The sequence below is a fragment of the Jaculus jaculus genome, chromosome 21, assembly GCF_020740685.1.
Source record: "Jaculus jaculus isolate mJacJac1 chromosome 21, mJacJac1.mat.Y.cur, whole genome shotgun sequence".
NCBI classification, from domain to species: Eukaryota; Metazoa; Chordata; class Mammalia; order Rodentia; family Dipodidae; genus Jaculus; species Jaculus jaculus.
In genome coordinates this window covers 6,907,187-6,926,193 of record NC_059122.1, presented here as the reverse complement: position 1 = coordinate 6,926,193, position 19,007 = coordinate 6,907,187, and the positions used below count along the sequence as shown (strand labels likewise).

Below are 19,007 nucleotides of genomic sequence, written 5' to 3'. Positions count from 1 at the left end.
GACGGCCCCCAATATATTCAGTTTTTTATTAGTTTGTAGTTTGCATCTGCAGCCACCTGGCTGGAGGGGGTGTCACTGGGTGGATCTTGGGGTCCAGCTCTAAAGTGTGGGGGTGGGTCTGAAATTCAAATCTAAAGATATGCAAAGTGCCTAGTTCTTCCTGGAATTCCTCAAGTGTGCTGTGTGGTTTTTCTCTCTCTCTCTCTTTCTCTGTCTCCCTCTGCTTGGTCCCGTGAAAGCAGATCAGCTTCTTCTGCCATTATGGAACTTCCTGTGGATCTGTAAGCTTCAATAAATATCCCTTCCTCCATAACTGTGCCTGGTCTGGAAGTTCATCTCAGGGACCTGAAGCTGTCTGCTACAGAAGAAATATAATCATGGGCAAAACAAAAGGCTGTTTGGGCACAGGAATCCTGAGAAACTTTGACAGCTGAGGAGTGGAAATACTGCTCCAGGGAAATTTGTGGGAAAAGCTGAGGCCCAGGGTGGCTCTTCAAAGAACTCAGCTCTGAGCCGGGCATGGTGCACGCCTTTAATCCCAGCACTTGGGAGGTAGAGGTAGGAAGATCGCTGTGAGTTCGAGGCCACCCTGAGAAACCATAGTGAATTCCAGGTCACCCTACCTCAAAAAAACAAAAAAGAAAGAAAAAAGAGCTCAGCTCTGCCCGGCTGCCTGGCAAGTGGACAGATACTGGTGCTAAAGAGAAGTTCTCCTAGGCTGGAGAGATGGCTTACTGGTTAAGGTGCTTGCCTACAAAGCCAAAGAACCCAGGTTCGATTCCCCAGGACCCACGTTAGCCAGATACACAAGGGGCGCGTGTGGTTGGAATTCATTTGCAGTGGCTGGAGGCTAATTAGCTGCTCAACTGGGGGATACCACCCAGGGAACTATAGAAACTAACCATTGAGGTTGTTTATTCAAGAGTGGGCACTCCCAGCACTCAGGAGGCAGAGGTAGGAGGATCGCCCAGAGTTTAAGGCCACCCTGAGACTACATAGTGAATTCCAGGTCAGCCTGGACCAGAGTGAGACCCTACCTCAAAAACAAAACAAACAAACAAACAAACAAAAAAGATATAGGGACTGTAGAGTGGAGAGATGGATTAGCTGTTAAGGTGCGTGCTTGTGAACTAAGAACTCACGTTTGAATCTCCAGGTTCCACTTAAGCCAGACGCACAGTGATGCAAATATGCAATGCATCTGGAGTTTGTTTGCAGCAGATGAAGGCCCTGGCATGCCCAATCTTTCTCTCTTTCAAATAAATATTTTTTGTTTGTTTGTTTTTTTGAGGGAGGGTCTCACTCTGGTCCAGGCTGACCTGGAATTCACTATGTAGTCTCAGGGTGGCCTCGAACTCTCAGCAATCCCCCTACCTCTGCCTCCTGAGTGCTGGGATTAAAGGCGCGCGCCACCACGCCCGGCTAAATAAATTTTTTTTTAAAAAGAGTGTGATCTACTGGATTCTGCTGACCCAGAACACACACACACTCACTCCACTTCCCTGAACTGCTCCTGTCTGGCTAAGGCTTTCTATGAGCATCCTGTGGAAATATTGCTCTCTATTCCATTCTTCTTCCTTAACTTCTCTTCGGAGCATTCAACACTGTCTAACTAACATACTTGTTTTTCTGGCAATAATTTTTTGTGTTAATTTTGGTTTTAAAAGCTTGAATTAAAACCAGGCATGGTGGCAGACCCCTTTAATCCCAGCACTTGGGAGGCAGAGGTAGGAAGATCCTCGTGACTTTGAGGCTACCCTGAGACTATATAGTGAATTCCAGGTCAGCCTGAGCTAGAGTGAGACCCTACCTCAAGAAACCAAGAAAAAAAAACAAAGATTGTATTAAAATCTTAACTGCAGACTGAGGAGATGGTTCCACAGTTAAAGGCACTTGCGTGAAAGCCTGAGGCCTGAAGTTGCTTCTCCATTAGTCACATAAAGCCAGTTACACAAAGTGGAACATGCATCTGGAGTTTGTTCCCAATGGCAAGAGGCCCTGGTGCACCCGTATCAATAATTTTTAAGTTGGGTGTGGTGGTGCACGCCTTTAACCCCAGCACTCGGGAGGCAGAGGTAGTTGGATCCCCGTGAGTTGGAGGTCACCCAAAGACTACATAATGAATTCCAGGTCATCCTCAGCCAGAGTGAGACCCTGCTTCCAAAAGCCAAAATAATCATAATCATAATAATTTTTTAAAGTCCTATGTTGATTTATTGGCTCTTTCCCTAGAATATAAGCGTTGCAGTCAACTTCTTGTTGCTGGCAGAAAATACCTGATCAAGAGCAACTTGTGGGAGGAAAGGGTTTCTTTTGGTTTATAGGCTCAAGGGGAAGCTCCAAGATGGCAGGGGAAAACGATGGCATGAGCAGAGGGTGGACATCACCCCTTGGCCAGCATCAGGTGGACAGCAGCAGCAGGAGAATGTGCCAAACGCTGTCAATGGGGAAGCTAGCTAACACACCCATAAGGCGGCCCCCAACAATATACCGCCTCCATGAGGACCCAATTCCTGAATCAGACCACCGCAGTAAACCACGAAATAAAGGGAAATTCTGCCATTTTCATTTCACTCTTCTCTATCTGTACCAGGTAGCTGTTCAAAACCTGTGGAAATTAATTTTGTAAATTAAAGTTCTTAACCACTGTCTTGAGCACAGTGGTAAAGGTGTCTTTTCCCAACGACTTCACAACTTTATTTTTGTTTATTTATTGGAGAGAGAGGGAAATTGGTGGAGCGGGGTGGGGTGGGGAGAGAATGGGTGAGGGGTAAGTCAGGGCATCCAGACGCATGTGCCACCTTGTGCATCTATCTGCCTCACGTGGGTTCTCGGGATTCAAACCTGGGTCCTTAGGCTCTGCAGGCCAGCGCCTCAACCGCTAAGGCATCTCTCCGGCCCTGTTTGTTTTGCAGCTTTAAAACTTACTTAAATCAGAAACCCGTATATTCATAGAATGGTTTTGAACCTACAGCTCGTGTTGTCATGGTTACAGAGCCGTCACCCGTGCCGTGGGAGGGGCGTGCAATCTGGCGGTGAAAGGGAAAAATCGTTTCTGGACCAGCTTTGGCCATAGAGTCACTCCTCCCTGCGTCCTACAGAGCTCCTCCGGAAGTGCTCATGGCTCAACTTCCGGTCACCCTCTGGCGCCGCTCTATGGTCGGTGGGGGGGCCCAGAGCGTCCCACTTCCGGGTGGAGGAACTCAGCTTTACGATTGGTCAGAAAGACTCGGGGGGGGGAGAGGCGGAGCTTATGACGACCTGGCGCAGGCGCACCACGGGCTCCGGCGGGAAGACGCGAGGGCGGCGGCAGAAACGGGTTGTCCGAGGTAAGCGTGGGCCCGGGGGCGGCGCTGGGGACGGCTCAGTGGTGTTCTTTTCTCCATGTCGCCCTGCCCTGCAGTTGCCACAGAACTCTTGGGTGTCCTTCCCCCGCGGTGAAGGCCGAGTGGGGTTTCGTTGCTGTTTCGCGTGTAGCAATTATGGCACGTCCGGCGCGCCGTCCTTGCGCTCTGTAGTCAATGGGCGCTGGTGCATTGCATGCACCTGCGTGCAAGGGAGGCCGTCTGCAGCTTGGAGGACGGGTGGAAGTTGCTGTGACAAGGGTTGTTTTATTGCTTTGTTGTTGTTGTTTGTTTCTTTTGGATTTTTGAGGTAGGGTCTTTCTTACTCTAGTCCAGGCTGACCTGGAATTCAGTATGGAGTCTTAGGGTGGTCTCGAACTCACGTCCCGTGCGCCGCCGTGTCCCGGTTTTTGTTTTTTGTTTTTTTTTTTTTGGTAGCTAAGCAGGTACCCAATAAATGCTTGTAGGATGAAACTTCATTACTGTTCCTGGCCGGGCAGTCCCTGGTACCTTTTCCTTTTAATTTATATTTTACTTATATTTGAGAGAGAAAGGGGCAGAGAGGGAGAGAGAGGGGATGCGCGCCAGGGCTTCCAACCACTATAAAGGAACTCCAGATGTTTGCACCACCTTGAGCATCTGGCTTACGTGGAATCGAACCCTTTGGCTTTGCAGGCAAGCGCCTTAACCGCTAAGCCAGTCTCCAGCCTTTTGTTTGTTTGTTTGTTTGTTTGTTTGTTTGTTTTCAGGAGGGTTAGTCTGTTGGAGCATGGCTGCAAGCTGGGAGGGCTTACTGGATGTGGTGGGAATGTGCTGTGCATTGGAGGGTCTAAAGTACAGACCATGTTGTCAGGGCAGCAGGAAGCTGTTTAAAACAAGACAGTGTGTCATTGCTGCCTCCTGTGTAGTGGTAATGCTGCAGAAATGTTCTGGAAAGAGCACTCCAGTGCCAGTGTGAGTGAAATTAGAGGAGCTTATTTACCCCCGGGGGTCAAAGAGCTTGAAGTAGCCTTTCAAAGGAGTTTCGCCGAGAGCTGAGATTTTATTCCCACTTTATAGTTTTTAAAAAATATTTATTTATATTTATTTATTAGAGACAGAGAGAGGGGAGAATGAGCGTACCAGCGCCTCTAGCCAGTTCAAACGAACTCCAGAAGCATGCGCCACCATGTGTATTTGACTTACTTGGTACCTGGAGAATCGAACATGGGTTCTTAGGCTTCTCAGACATGTGCCTTAACTGCTAAGCCATCTCTCCAGCCCTCCACTTTATAGTTTTGTTTGTTGTTGTTGTTTTTTCGAGGTAGGATCTCACTGTAGCCCATGCTGACCTGGAATTCACCATGGAGTCTCAGGGTGGCCTCGAGCTCATAGCAATCCTCCTACCTCTGCCTCCCGAGTGCTGGGATTAAAGGTGTGCGCCACCATGCCCGGCAGTTTTCATAGCCGAGGAGAGGGTTAAGTGAACAGACAAGATGTGGCACTTTGCATATTAATTATTTTTTGTATTCAGGCCACCTTAACAGTGAACTCCATTTTAACTTTGTTTTCACTTAAACTATCTTGCCGCCTTCTTTTTTTTTTGAGAGAGAGAGGGGGAGGGAATATGAATATGGGTGCCGCAGGCCCTCCAGCCAATGCAAAGGAACTCCAGACGCATGCGCCACTTTGTGCATCTGGCTTATGTGGGTCCTGGGGAATTGAACGGAGGTCCTTTGACTTTGCAGGCGAATGCCTTAACCACTAAGCCATGTCTCCAGCCCCCTGTCTTTCCTTCTTATTGTCAATCCGTGCCCTTTCTGGGCAGTTTCCTCTTTGGGATTTTTTTTTTTTTTTAATGTGAGAGAGAGACAGAGAGAGTGAGAGAATGGGTGCACTAGGGCCTCCAGCCACTGCAAAGGAACTCCAGATGCGTGCTCCACCTGGTGCACGTGACTTAAGTGGGTCCTGGGGAATCGAGCCTCGAACCTGGGTCCATGGGCTTCACAGGCTAGCGCTTAATGGCTAAGCCATCCCTCCAACCCCTCCTCTTTGGGATATTTCCATCTGCGGACAAAGATAAGTTTTAGCTCCTCAGCTGAACTCTTACAGAAACTCCGTGGATCAGTTCCACGTTTAGCTGCTTCTCTACCACGGTGACATCCACCGGGGCTGCTGAATGGAGATGGGTGGAAGGAGGCAGGAATACAAACCAGGCGTTCAGTGAAGAGATCAGGCCCAGGTGCAGGCCGCATGGGGGAAAGGAGGGAAGACATGGCAGGGTCCAGAGGGCCACTGAACCGTGACAGAGTGCAGCAGGCGAACACAGGCTTCTGGATGGAGGGCTGGCTTTGGCGCTGCCCTGGACGGGGAGCCACGCTGAATTCATTTGAGTCACCGAGTTGCAAGTACACGGTCCTCAGGGGAGATGGGAGGTCTGGAGGTCAGCACGTGTTCCACCCAGGGTGCAGGAAACTGGACAAGGACTTTGTGCTGGGAGGAGGGCACATATATAATACTGATTTTTTTGTTTGTTTGCTTCTTTTTAGTTTTGTGAGGTAGAGTCTCCCTGTAGCCTAGGCTGGCCTTGAACTCAGAGAAATCCAAGTACTGAGATTAAAGGCATGTGCCAACATGCCTGGCTCTATGACACTGATTTTTTTGTTTGTTTGTTTTTTGGAGGTAGGATCTCACTCTAGCTAGCTCAGGCTGACCTGGAATTCACTGTGTAGTCTCAGGGTGGCCTCGAACTCTTGGCAGTCCTCCTACCTCTGCCTCCCCAGTGCTGGGATTAAAGAGGTGTGCTACCACGTCCGGCTTTTCATAACACTGATTTTTTAAAATTTGTATTTATTTAAGAGAAAGCAAGAGACCATTAGAGAGAATGGGCATGCCAGGGCCTTTAGCCACTGAAAACGAACTTCAGACACGTGTGCCACCTTGTGCATCTGGCTTCATGTGGGTACTGGGGAATCGAACCTGGGTCCTTCGGCTTTGCAGACAAGTATCTTAAAGGCTAAGCCATCTCTCCAGGCCAAATACTGATTAAAAACAAAATTACTTGAGCTGGAGAGATGGCTTAGCTGTTAAGATGCTTGCCTGCAAAGCCAAAGGACCCAGGTTCGATTCCCCAGGACCCATGTAAGCCAGAAGCACAAGGCAGTGCATGTGTTTGGAGTTTGCAGCTGCTGGAGGCCCTGGCACACCCATATTCTCCCTCCCCCCCCCCAAATAAATAAAAATAAAAATATACTAAAAAAATTATTTAGAGCAGGGCCTCACAGGGCCTCTTGCCACTGCAGAGGAAGTCCAGATGCATGCACCATTTGTGCATCTCACTTTACACTGGTTCTGGGGAATGGAACCCGGACCTGTAGGCTTTGCAAGCGAGCTCCTGTTAACTGCTGAGCCATCTTTCCAGCCCCAGTCTTAATGTCTTTGAGACAGGGCCAGTGTACTCCTGGCTGACTCAGAACTTGCCATCTAGATCAGATTATCCTCAAAGTTGTGACCATCCTCTTGCCTCTGCCTTAGTGCTGGGATTACAGGCATGTGCCGCTGTGCCCTGTGATACTGACATTTCAGCAGAGGATGGGAAAAGAAACCAGGGATTACAAATGCCTTCAGCTGTTGGCTATGGGATTGTAGGATTGTAGTTTATTTGTTTCCACTTCTTTTCCCCTGCTTCTCTCTCTCTCTCTTTTTCTTTTTTCTTTTTCCTTTTCTTTTCTTTTTTTTTTTTTTGGTTTTCAAGGTAGGGTCTTACTCTAGCTCAGGCTGACCTGGAATTCACTATGTAGTCTCAGGGTGGCCTCGAACTCACAGTGATCCTCCTGCTTTCTGCCTCCCGAGTGCCAGGATTAAAGGCGTGAGCCACCACGCACCCAGCTCACCAGTTTTCCTAAACAGTACCAAACATCCACAAAGTGCCCAAAACAGTTCTAAAGAACCTTCCTGCTTCTAAATTCTGAGAATGAAGTTACAAGGTTAGGACCATTTCATAGGTGAAAATTTAAGCAGAGTGGAAACAGGTATCCTAAATTGCAGAGAGGGCAGTAGTGGGAAACCCACCCAGAACCCACACTGCCTGGTCCCAGAGCCCATGTGTGGAACCACTCTGCAATCTCCATGGTGGGTGGTTATGATTAAAACAAGAGCTCTACATAAGAGGTGAGAAAAGTGGTAGAAGGGTCTGCATCACCAGCTGGTTCTTTTTTCCCTTTTTCTTTTTTTTTAATGGGACCGAGTGAGAGAGAATTGGCACCCAGGGCCTCAGCCATTGCAATCGAACTCCAGACACGTGCGTCCCCTTGTGTGCACATGCCACCTTGTACTTGCATCGCCTCCGTGCACCTGGCTTACGTGAGATCTGGAGAGTCAAACCTGGGTCCCCAGGCTTTGCCGGCGAGCGCCTTAACCGCTGAGCCCTCCCTCCAGCCTGTCCAGTCAGTTCTGTCCCAGGAGCTTGCTGGAGCCAGGCCAGGCAGCTGCTCGGTGTGTGAGGACCCGGTTCATGCTCATTCTCGCGCAAATCAGTTTTCTGTAGGTGCCGCGCCACCCTGTGCCAGGGTGTCATGGAAGGACTGTTGACAAGATGCAGAACGCTGTCTGCCCTGGCCGCCCGTCGCCGCCAGCTCTCTGGGTGCGTGGGTCTCTGCAGGTGTCACCACGATGCCGCGGGGAGAGGGCCGCGCTTGCTGCTGTCCCGTATGTTCCAGCCACAGAACCTGCGGGAAGATCAGGTGCCCTCGGCGGAGGGCAGATCTAGGGACCTGACCTGTAAGAGCCAGCGACTGATGCTGCAGGCGGGCCTGATCCTCCCAGCAGGCCCTGGCTGTTACCACCTCCTGCCCTACACCGTCCGGGCCATGGAGAAGCTCGTGCGGCTGATCGACCAGGAGATGCAGGCCATCGGGGGCCAGAAAATCAACATGCCCTGCCTGTGCCCAGCCGAGCTGTGGCGCGCCTCCGGCCGCTGGGACCTGATGGGCAGGGAGCTGCTGCGGCTGAAGGACAGGCACGGCAAGGAGTACTGCCTGGGGCCCACTCACGAGGAGGCCGTCACCGCCCTGGTCGCCTCCCAGAAGACCATGTCCTATAAGCAGCTTCCCTTGCTGCTGTACCAGGTGACCAGGAAGTTTCGAGACGAGCCCAGGCCCCGCTTCGGACTTCTCCGAGGCCGGGAGTTCCACATGAAGGACATGTACACCTTTGATGTCTGCCGGGAGGCCGCCCAGCACACCTACGGCCTGGTGAGCGGCGCCTACCGCGGCCTCTTCGGCCGGCTGGGGCTGCGCTGCGTCAGGGCGCAGGCGGCCGTGGGCAGCATCGGGGGCCACACGTCCCATGAGTTCCACCTGCCCGTGGATGTCGGAGAGGACCGGCTTGCAGTGTGTCCCAGCTGCCACTTCTCCGCCAACGTGGAGACCCTCGGCCCATCCCAGACAAGCTGCCCCGCCTGCCAGGGCCCCCTGACGGAAACCAAGGGCATCGAGGTGGGGCACACGTTCTACCTGGGCACCAAGTACTCCTCTGTCTTCAACGCCCAGTTCACCAATGCCCACGGCGAACCGTCCCTGGCCGAGATGGGCTGCTACGGCTTGGGGGTGACGCGGATCTTGGCCGCTGCCATCGAAGCGCTCTCTGCGGAAGACTGCATCCGCTGGCCCGGCCTCGTGGCCCCGTACCAAGTGTGTCTCGTCCCCCCCAAGAGGGGCAGCAAGGAGGCGGCGGCGGCCGCGGCGCTCGTGGGCCAGCTGTACGACGACATCGCAGACTCGGCGCCTCAGCTCCGCGGCGAGGTCGTGCTGGACGACAGGACCCACCTGACCATCGGGCACAGGCTGAAGGACGCCAACAAGCTCGGCTACCCCTTCGTGGTCATCGCTGGCAAGAGGGCCCTGGAGGACCGTGCCCACCTGGAGGTGTGGTGTCAGAACACCGGGGAGGTGGTCTTCCTCCCCAAAGAGGGGGTCGTGGAGCTCCTGACCGGCGTGCAGGTTGTGTAGGCGCCCGGGCCCGGCGTCCCCTGCGGCATTGCTGTAAGCCGGCCCCTCTCTCGTGGAGGGTGAGCCCATGTCAGGGGAACCCGGATTTACCTGGTTGTCCCCGCGGATGACGTCTAAGGCGGCTGATCCGATCCCTGCCTCAGCCGGCCATGGCGCCCGCTGTTCTTGACACTTCCGCAGGAGGCTGACAGGCACACCGGAGACCCGGTTCCCTTCCCTTCCCCACGGTTCCTGTGTTCAGGAGTGGAATGAACGGGTGAGGGCCACTAGCCCCTCCCCCCTCCAGACACACGCACAACACTGGGAAGTGTGACCACGCCTTGCATTTCCATTGTCCAGAAAGCAAGCCTATGACCAAGAGTTCAGGGGGAGTCCGGAGACCTGACTGCCACCGACTCACTGGTGAGGGCACGTCAGCTCCCCTGCTGGGGACATCTGTGAGTCAGCAAGCTGGAGCCAGGTCTCCAAGGTCCTCCGCTAGAGGTTCGCGACACACGGATCTGGTCCCTGGGACCAGCACAGTCTAAGCTTCCCCGAAAGTTGTCATATTACCTGGTAGCCTAAATCCTTCCTCCAGACCCCTTACCCTTCTGGGGTGGCCTACTCACTGATGATGTTTTCTACTGATCGAATAAAATCAAACTTTGGTTATGAGACTTTTGTGTTAAGTTGAGATAAGTATCTGCTGATGCAACTGTGTTTCCAAATGCTTATTGTGTATTTATTTACCATTTCCAGTTCAGGAGAAGGGTGGCTAGGAATTTTTTTTTTTTTTACACAAAATTTGTTGTTATATTTTGTGTGAGAGTGTGTGTACAACAAGTGCTTTTTGCCCCAGCAAAAGCTTTACACGGCTACTGAGGAATTAAACCCAGATGGGCAGGCTTTATAAGCAAGTCCATCTCCCCAACCTGAAAATACGGTTCTTTTTCTTTAAAAAGAAAACTTTTATTGAACTTTTTATTTATCTTTATTTGAGAGGGAGAGAGAGAGAGAATGGGTAATCCAGGGCCTCTAGCCAGTGCAAATGACTCCAGATGTCTGCACTATCATGTGCATCTGGTTTTCATGGGACCAGGAGAATTGAACCTGGGTCCTTAGGCTTCGCAGGCAAGTGCCTTAACTGTTAAGCCATCTCTGCAGGCCTACTTTTACTGTTATTTATTTGTAAGGAGAATTAGAGAGGAAATGTCTCACTAGGGTCTCCTGCCACTACAGATAACTCCAGACGCATACAACACTTTGTACACCTGGCTTTACGTGGGTCCTGGGGAATGGAGGCCAGCCAGTCCAGCCTTACAAGTAAGCACCTTTAACTGCCTGAAAATAGGTTTTAAACCATTTTCCCACAGGTGTCAGGAACAGTAGGCTCCAATTTCATGGCAACCTTGTCCTAGGTGCAGGGGTGGATACAAGTGGAGGGTGGCTATTAAGAGCTGGTGTCTGGAGGGGCTGGAGGGATGGCTTAGTGGTTAAGGCATTTGCCTGCAAAGCCAAAGGACCCCGGTTCAATTCCCCAGGACCCACATAAGCCAGATGCACAGGGGGACATAGGCATCTGGAGTTAGTGTGCAATGGCTAGAGGCCCTGGCATGATCATTCTCTGTCTCTCTCCTCTCTCTCTGCTTGTGAGATAATTTTTTTTTTTTTTTTTTTTTTTTTTTTTGCCGGGCATGGTTGCTCACACCTTTAATCCCAGCACTCCGGAGGGAGAAGACGATCACTGTGAGTTCAAGGCCACCCCTAAGACTACATAGTGAATTCCAGGTCATCCTTGGGCTACAGTGAGACCCTACCTTGAAAAAGCAAAATAAATAAATAAATTTTTAAAATAACATCTCATATGTATATATGAAAATAAAAGATCGGGTGTCTGGCCGGATTCTGTGGGATCAAGGCTGAGCCACCGCGGCCATGCTGCCTCCTGTCTTCCCTTCATGCTGGATGTGGAACATGTATATCCAGGTCTGACAAGAGTATGTCAAGAGCTGGCGAGATGGCTCAGCGGTTAAGGCACTTGCCTGTGAAGCCTAAGGACCCAGGTTCGATTCCCCAGATGCACATGGTGGCTGGCACATATGTCTGGAGTTCCTTTGCAGTGGCAGGAGGCCCTGGCATCCCCATTCTCTCCCTCTTCCTTCCCTCCCTCCCTTGCTCTCTCTGGTAAATAAATAAAAATTTTCAAATATGTTTTTTATAAAACAACCAGACGAGGCCCCCCTTGAGACTTAGTGACTCGCTCAAGGTGAAATATTTCTTGAAGCTGGGCATGGTGGCATATACCTTTAATCCCAGCACTCGGGAGGCAGAGGTAGGAGGATTGCTAAGAGTTTGAGGCCACCCTGACACTACATACATAGTGAGTTCCAGGTCAGTCCGCGCACACACACACACACACACACACACACACACATATGCATGCACACAAAAAGACTGGAGAGATCACTTAGCAATTAAGGCACTTGCCTGCAAAGCCTAAGGACCCATGTTTGACCCTCCAGATCCCACATAAGCCAGGCATGCAAAGGTGAGGCAAGCGCAAGGTCGCACATGCCTACTAGGTGGCACAAGTGTTTGGAATTCGAGTGCAGTGGCTGAGGCCCTGGCAAGACAATTCTCTCGCTCCCTAAAATAAAAATAAAACAAGGGGAAAAGCCACACAAGATCAGTATGGTTACATTTTACAGAGAAGCAAACATGATTCTCGGCAGTGGTTTCATAATGCATGAGAATCAGCTAAAATCCAGACACCAACCAAAATTTTTGACCTTCCCACAGCACTGCTTGTCCCTTGCTTAAGCAAAGTGTTTTTCAGAAAGCAAAACTGGCCCACTCTGTTGGCACACGCCTTTAATCCCACACTCAGGAGGCAGAGGTAGGAGGATCATGGTGAGTTCGAGGCCAGCCCGAGACTCCATAGTGAATTAATTCCAGGTCAGCCTGGGCTAGAGTGAGACCCTACCTCGAAAAACCAAAACAAGCAGAACTGAATTTGTGCCCGAGGCTAGCCTCATGAGAAGTGAAAATGCATGATGCACAGAGCCCTGGGTTCCAGCCAGCACAGGTGTGGCCAGTGCACGCAAAATCCCAGCCCTCGGGAGGTAGGAGAATCAAAAGTTCAAGATCAGGCCAGTCATGGTGCTACACGCCTTTAATTCCCCACACTCGCCTTTAATTCCCCACACTCGCCTTTAATTCCCCACACTCGCCTTTAATTCCCCACACTCGCCTTTAATTCTCCACACTCGCCTTTAATTCTCCACACTCGGGAGGCAGAGGTAGGATAGCCGTGAGTTCAAGGTCACCTTGAGACTACATAGTGAATTCCAGGCCAGCCGGGACTACATTGACAGCCTACCTCGAAAAACCAAAATAAATAAATAAAATTAAAACAACTATAAGGTCATCCTTGGCTTCCTATCAGGTTCAAGACCAGTGTGCGCATGTCTAGAATCCACACACATGGATGCCTTAGTCTTCTGTTTGGTGACCCTGCATGTGTGCCCTGAGTGTGTGCGCATGTCTAGAATCCGCACACATGGATGCCTTAGTCTTCTGTTTTGGTGATCCTGCGTGTGCGCATGTAGAATTCACACTCGTGGATGCCTTAGTCTTCTGTTTTGGTGATCCTGTGTGTGTGCGCACATGTAGAATCCACACTCGTGGATGCCTTAGTCTTCTGTTTGGTGACCCTGTGTGTGTGTGTGTGCGTCTAGAATCCACACATGTGGATGCCTTAGTCTTCTGTTTGGTGACCCTGCGTGTGTGCGCATCTAGAATCCACACGTGGATGCCTTAGTCTTCTGTTTGGTGACCCTGTCTGTGTGCACGTGTCTAGAACCCACACACGTGGATGCCTTAGTCTTCTGTTCAGTGACCCTGTGTGTGTGCGCGCATCTAGAACCCACACACGTCTTCTGTTCGGTGACCCTGCGTGTGGGCGCACATGTAGAATCCACACACGTGGATGCCTTCGTCTTCTGTTTGGTGACCCTGCGTGTGCGCGTGTGTCTAGAACTCACACACGTGGATGCTTCAGTCTTCCGTTTTGGTGACCCTGCGTGTGCGCGTGTGTCTAGAACTCACACACGTGGATGCTTCAGTCTTCCGTTTTGGTGACCCTGCGTGTGCGCGTGTCTAGAACTCACACACGTGGATGCTTCAGTCTTCCGTTTTGGTGACCCTGCGTGTGCGCGTGTCTAGAACTCACACACGTGGATGCTTCAGTCTTCCGTTTTGGTGACCCTGCGTGTGCGCGTGTGTCTAGAACTCACGCACGTGGATGCTTTAGTCTTGTTTTGGTGACCCTGCGTGTGCGCGTGTGTCTAGAACTCACGCACGTGGATGCTTCAGTCTTCCGTTTTGGTGACCCTGCGTGTGCGCGTGTGTCTAGAACTCACGCACGTGGATGCTTCAGTCTTCCGTTTTGGTGACCCTGCGTGTGCGCGTGTGTCTAGAACTCACGCACGTGGATGCTTCAGTCTTCCGTTTTGGTGACCCTGCGTGTGCGCGTGTCTAGAACTCACGCACGTGGATGCTTCAGTCTTCCGTTTTGGTGACCCTGCGTGTGCGCGTGTCTAGAACTCACGCACGTGGATGCTTCAGTCTTCCGTTTTGGTGACCCTGCGTGTGCGCGTGTGTCTAGAACTCACGCACGTGGATGCTTCAGTCTTCCGTTTTGGTGACCCTGCGTGTGCGCGTGTGTCTAGAACTCACGCACGTGGATGCTTCAGTCTTCCGTTTTGGTGACCCTGCGTGTGCGCGTGTGTCTAGAACTCACGCACGTGGATGCTTCAGTCTTCCGTTTTGGTGACCCTGCGTGTGCGCGCGTGTCTAGAACTCACGCACGTGGATGCTTCAGTCTTCCGTTTTGGTGACCCTGCGTGTGCGCGCGTGTCTAGAACTCACGCACGTGGATGCTTCAGTCTTCCGTTTTGGTGACCCTGCGTGTGCGCGTGTGTCTAGAACTCACGCACGTGGATGCTTTAGTCTTGTTTTGGTGACCCTGCGTGTGCGCGTGTCTAGAACTCACGCACGTGGATGCTTTAGTCTTGTTTTGGTGACCCTGCGTGTGCGCGTGTGTCTAGAACTCACGCACGTGGATGCTTCAGTCTTCCGTTTTGGTGACCCTGCGTGTGCGCGCGTGTCTAGAACTCACGCACGTGGATGCTTCAGTCTTCCGTTTTGGTGACCCTGCGTGTGCGCGCGTGTCTAGAACTCACGCACGTGGATGCTTCAGTCTTCCGTTTTGGTGACCCTGCGTGTGCGCGCGTGTCTAGAACTCACGCACGTGGATGCTTCAGTCTTCCGTTTTGGTGACCCTGCGTGTGCGCGCGTGTCTAGAACTCACGCACGTGGATGCTTCAGTCTTCCGTTTTGGTGACCCTGCGTGTGCGCGCGTGTCTAGAACTCACGCACGTGGATGCTTCAGTCTTCCGTTTTGGTGACCCTGCGTGTGCGCGCGTGTCTAGAACTCACGCACGTGGATGCTTCAGTCTTCCGTTTTGGTGACCCTGCGTGTGCGCGCGTGTCTAGAACTCACGCACGTGGATGCTTCAGTCTTCCGTTTTGGTGACCCTGCGTGTGCGCGTGTCTAGAACTCACGCACGTGGATGCTTCAGTCTTCCGTTTTGGTGACCCTGCGTGTGCGCGTGTCTAGAACTCACGCACGTGGATGCTTCTGTCTTCCGTTTTGGTGACCCTGCGTGTGCGCGTGTCTAGAACTCACGCACGTGGATGCTTCAGTCTTCCGTTTTGGTGACCCTGCGTGTGCGCGTGTGTCTAGAACTCACGCACGTGGATGCTTCAGTCTTCCGTTTTGGTGACCCTGCGTGTGCGCGCGTGTCTAGAACTCACGCACGTGGATGCTTCAGTCTTCCGTTTTGGTGACCCTGCGTGTGCGCGCGTGTCTAGAACTCACGCACGTGGATGCTTCAGTCTTCCGTTTTGGTGACCCTGCGTGTGCGCGCGTGTCTAGAACTCACGCACGTGGATGCTTCAGTCTTCCGTTTTGGTGACCCTGCGTGTGCGCGTGTGTCTAGAACTCACGCACGTGGATGCTTCAGTCTTCCGTTTTGGTGACCCTGCGTGTGCGCGTGTGTCTAGAACTCACGCACGTGGATGCTTCAGTCTTCCGTTTTGGTGACCCTGCGTGTGCGCGCGTGTCTAGAACTCACGCACGTGGATGCTTCAGTCTTCCGTTTTGGTGACCCGGCGTGTGCGCGCGTGTCTAGAACTCACGCACGTGGATGCTTCAGTCTTCCGTTTTGGTGACCCTGCGTGTGCGCGCGTGTCTAGAACTCACGCACGTGGATGCTTCAGTCTTCCGTTTTGGTGACCCTGCGTGTGCGCGTGTGTCTAGAACTCACACACGTGGATGCTTTAGTCTTGTTTTGGTGACCCTGCGTGTGCGCGTGTGTCTAGAACTCACGCACGTGGATGCTTCAGTCTTCCGTTTTGGTGACCCTGCGTGTGCGTGTGTCTAGAACTCACGCACGTGGATGCTTCAGTCTTCCGTTTTGGTGACCCTGCGTGTGCGTGTGTCTAGAACTCACACACGTGGATGCTTCAGTCTTCCGTTTTGGTGACCCTGCGTGTGCGCGTGTGTCTAGAACTCACACACGTGGATGCTTCAGTCTTCCGTTTTGGTGACCCTGCGTGTGCGTGTGTCTAGAACTCACGCACGTGGATGCTTCAGTCTTCCGTTTTGGTGACCCTGCGTGTGCGCGCGTGTCTAGAACTCACGCACGTGGATGCTTCAGTCTTCCGTTTTGGTGACCCTGCGTGTGCGCGCGTGTCTAGAACTCACGCACGTGGATGATTCAGTCTTCCGTTTTGGTGACCCTGCGTGTGCGCGCGTGTCTAGAACTCACGCACGTGGATGCTTCAGTCTTCCGTTTTGGTGACCCTGCGTGTGCGCGTGTGTCTAGAACTCACGCACGTGGATGCTTCAGTCTTCCGTTTTGGTGACCCTGCGTGTGCGTGTGTCTAGAACTCACGCACGTGGATGCTTCAGTCTTCCGTTTTGGTGACCCTGCGTGTGCGCGTGTGTCTAGAACTCACGCACGTGGATGCTTCAGTCTTCCGTTTTGGTGACCCTGCGTGTGCGCGCGTGTCTAGAACTCACGCACGTGGATGCTTCAGTCTTCCGTTTTGGTGACCCTGCGTGTGCGCGCGTGTCTAGAACTCACGCACGTGGATGCTTCAGTCTTCCGTTTTGGTGACCCTGCGTGTGCGCGTGTGTCTAGAACTCACGCACGTGGATGCTTCAGTCTTCCGTTTTGGTGACCCTGCGTGTGCGCGTGTGTCTAGAACTCACGCACGTGGATGCTTCAGTCTTCCGTTTTGGTGACCCTGCGTGTGCGCGCGTGTCTAGAACTCACGCACGTGGATGCTTCAGTCTTCCGTTTTGGTGACTCTGCGTGTGCGCGCGTGTCTAGAACTCACGCACGTGGATGCTTCAGTCTTCCGTTTTGGTGACCCTGCGTGTGCGCGCGTGTCTAGAACTCACGCACGTGGATGCTTCAGTCTTCCGTTTTGGTGACCCTGCGTGCGCGTGTGTCTAGAACTCACGCACGTGGATGCTTCAGTCTTCCGTTTTGGTGACCCTGCGTGTGCGCGTGTGTCTAGAACTCACGCACGTGGATGCTTCAGTCTTGTTTTGGTGACCCTGCGTGTGCGCGTGTGTCTAGAACTCACACACGTGGATGCTTCAGTCTTCCGTTTTGGTGACCCTGCGTGTGCGCGTGTGTCTAGAACTCACGCACGTGGATGCTTCAGTCTTCCGTTTTGGTGACCCTGCGTGTGCGCGTGTCTAGAACTCACGCACGTGGATGCTTCAGTCTTCCGTTTTGGTGACCCTGCGTGTGCGTGTGTCTAGAACTCACGCACGTGGATGCTTCAGTCTTCCGTTTTGGTGACCCTGCGTGTGCGCGTGTCTAGAACTCACGCACGTGGATGCTTCAGTCTTCCGTTTTGGTGACCCTGCGTGTGCGCGTGTGTCTAGAACTCACGCACGTGGATGCTTCAGTCTTCTGTTTTGGTGACCCTGCGTGTGCGCGTGTGTCTAGAACTCACGCACGTGGATGCTTCAGTCTTCCGTTTTGGTGACCCTGCGTGTGCGCGTGTGTCTAGAACTCACGCACGTGGATGCTTTAGTCTTCCGTTTTGGTGACCCTGCGTGTGCGCGTGTGTCTAGAACTCACGCACGTGGATGCTTCAGTCTTCTGTTTTGGTGACCCTGCGTGTGCGCGCGTGTCTAGAATCCACACACATGGATACTTGAGTCTTGTTTTGGTGACCCTGCGTGTGCGCGCGTGTCTAGAACTCACGCACGTGGATGCTTTAGTCTTCCGTTTTGGTGACCCTGCGTGTGCGCGCGTGTCTAGAACTCACGCACGTGGATGCTTCAGTCTTCCATTTTGGTGACCCTGCGGGTGTGCGCGTGTCTAGAACTCACGCACGTGGATGCTTCAGTCTTCCGTTTTGGTGACCCTGCGTGTGCGCGTGTGTCTAGAACTCACGCACGTGGATGCTTCAGTCTTCCGTTTTGGTGACCCTGCGTGTGCGCGTGTGTCTAGAACTCACGCACGTGGATGCTTCAGTCTTCCGTTTTGGTGACCCTGCGTGTGCGCGTGTGTCTAGAACTCACGCACGTGGATGCTTCAGTCTTGTTTTGGTGACCCTGCGTGTGCGCGTGTCTAGAACTCACGCACGTGGATGCTTCAGTCTTCCGTTTTGGTGACCTGCGTGTTCGCGTGTCTAGAACTCACGCACGTGGATGCTTCAGTCTTCCGTTTTGGTGACCTGCGTGTTCGCGTGTCTAGAACTCACGCACGTGGATGCTTCAGTCTTCCGTTTTGGTGACCCTGCGTGTGCGCGTGTGTCTAGAACTCACGCACGTGGATGCTTCAGTCTTCCGTTTTGGTGACCCTGCGTGTGCGCGTGTCTAGAACTCACGCACGTGGATGCGTCAGTCTTCCGTTTTGGTGACCCTGCGTGTGCGCGCGTGTCTAGAACTCACACACGTGGATGCTTTAGTCTTCCGTTTTGGTGACCCTGCGTGTGCGCGTGTGTCTAGAACTCACGCACGTGGATGCTTCAGTCTTCCATTTTGGTGACCCTGCGTGTGCGTGTCTAGAACTCACACACGTGGATGCTTCAGTCTTCCGTTTTGGTGACCCTGCGTGTGCGCGTGTCTAGAACTCACACACGTTGATGCTTTAGTCTTGTTTTGGTGACCCTGCTTGTGCGCGTGTGTCTAGAATCCACACACGTGGATGCTTTAGTCTTGTTTTGGTGACCCTGCGTGTGCGCGTGTGTCTAGAACTCACACACGTGGATGCTTCAGTCTTCTGTTTTGGTGACCCTGCGTGTGCGCGTGTGTCTAGAACTCGCACACGTGGATGCTTCAGTCTTCTGTTTTGGTGACCCTGCGTGTGTGCGTGTGCGTGTCTAGAATTCACACACGTGGATGCCTTAGTCGTCTGTTTGGTGACCCTGCATGTGCATGCGTGTCTGGAATTCACTCACATGAATGCTTCAGTCTTCTGATTTGATGACCTTGCATGTGTATGCGCGTGCCTAGAATTCATGCACATGGATGCTTCTGTCTTGTTTTGGTAACATTGGTGACCCTGCGTGTGTGCATGGTCTAGTACTGATGCACATGGATGCT

The 19,007-nt window shown here is 52.4% G+C and overlaps 1 protein-coding gene across 6 annotated transcripts in view; it reads left to right on the top strand.

The window, feature by feature from the left end:
* The first annotated feature begins 3,286 nt into the window (after positions 1–3,286).
* Pars2 (prolyl-tRNA synthetase 2, mitochondrial) overlaps positions 3,287–19,007 on the top strand; it is a 29,965-nt gene continuing 14,244 nt past the window's right edge. Inside the window, exons 1-2 of one of the 6 annotated variants that reach the window (XM_004671331.3) lie at positions 3,293–3,329; positions 7,860–9,988. In XM_004671331.3, coding sequence (XP_004671388.2) covers positions 7,898–9,331 — 1,434 coding nt within the window. In that variant the 5' untranslated portion in view covers positions 3,293–3,329; positions 7,860–7,897 and the 3' untranslated portion in view covers positions 9,332–9,988. Of the gene's footprint in view, positions 3,330–3,536; positions 3,655–7,859; positions 9,989–19,007 lie in introns of those variants that run through there. The other 5 variants (XM_045139377.1, XM_045139378.1, XR_006634495.1 and 2 more) reach the window with 5 other exon arrangements.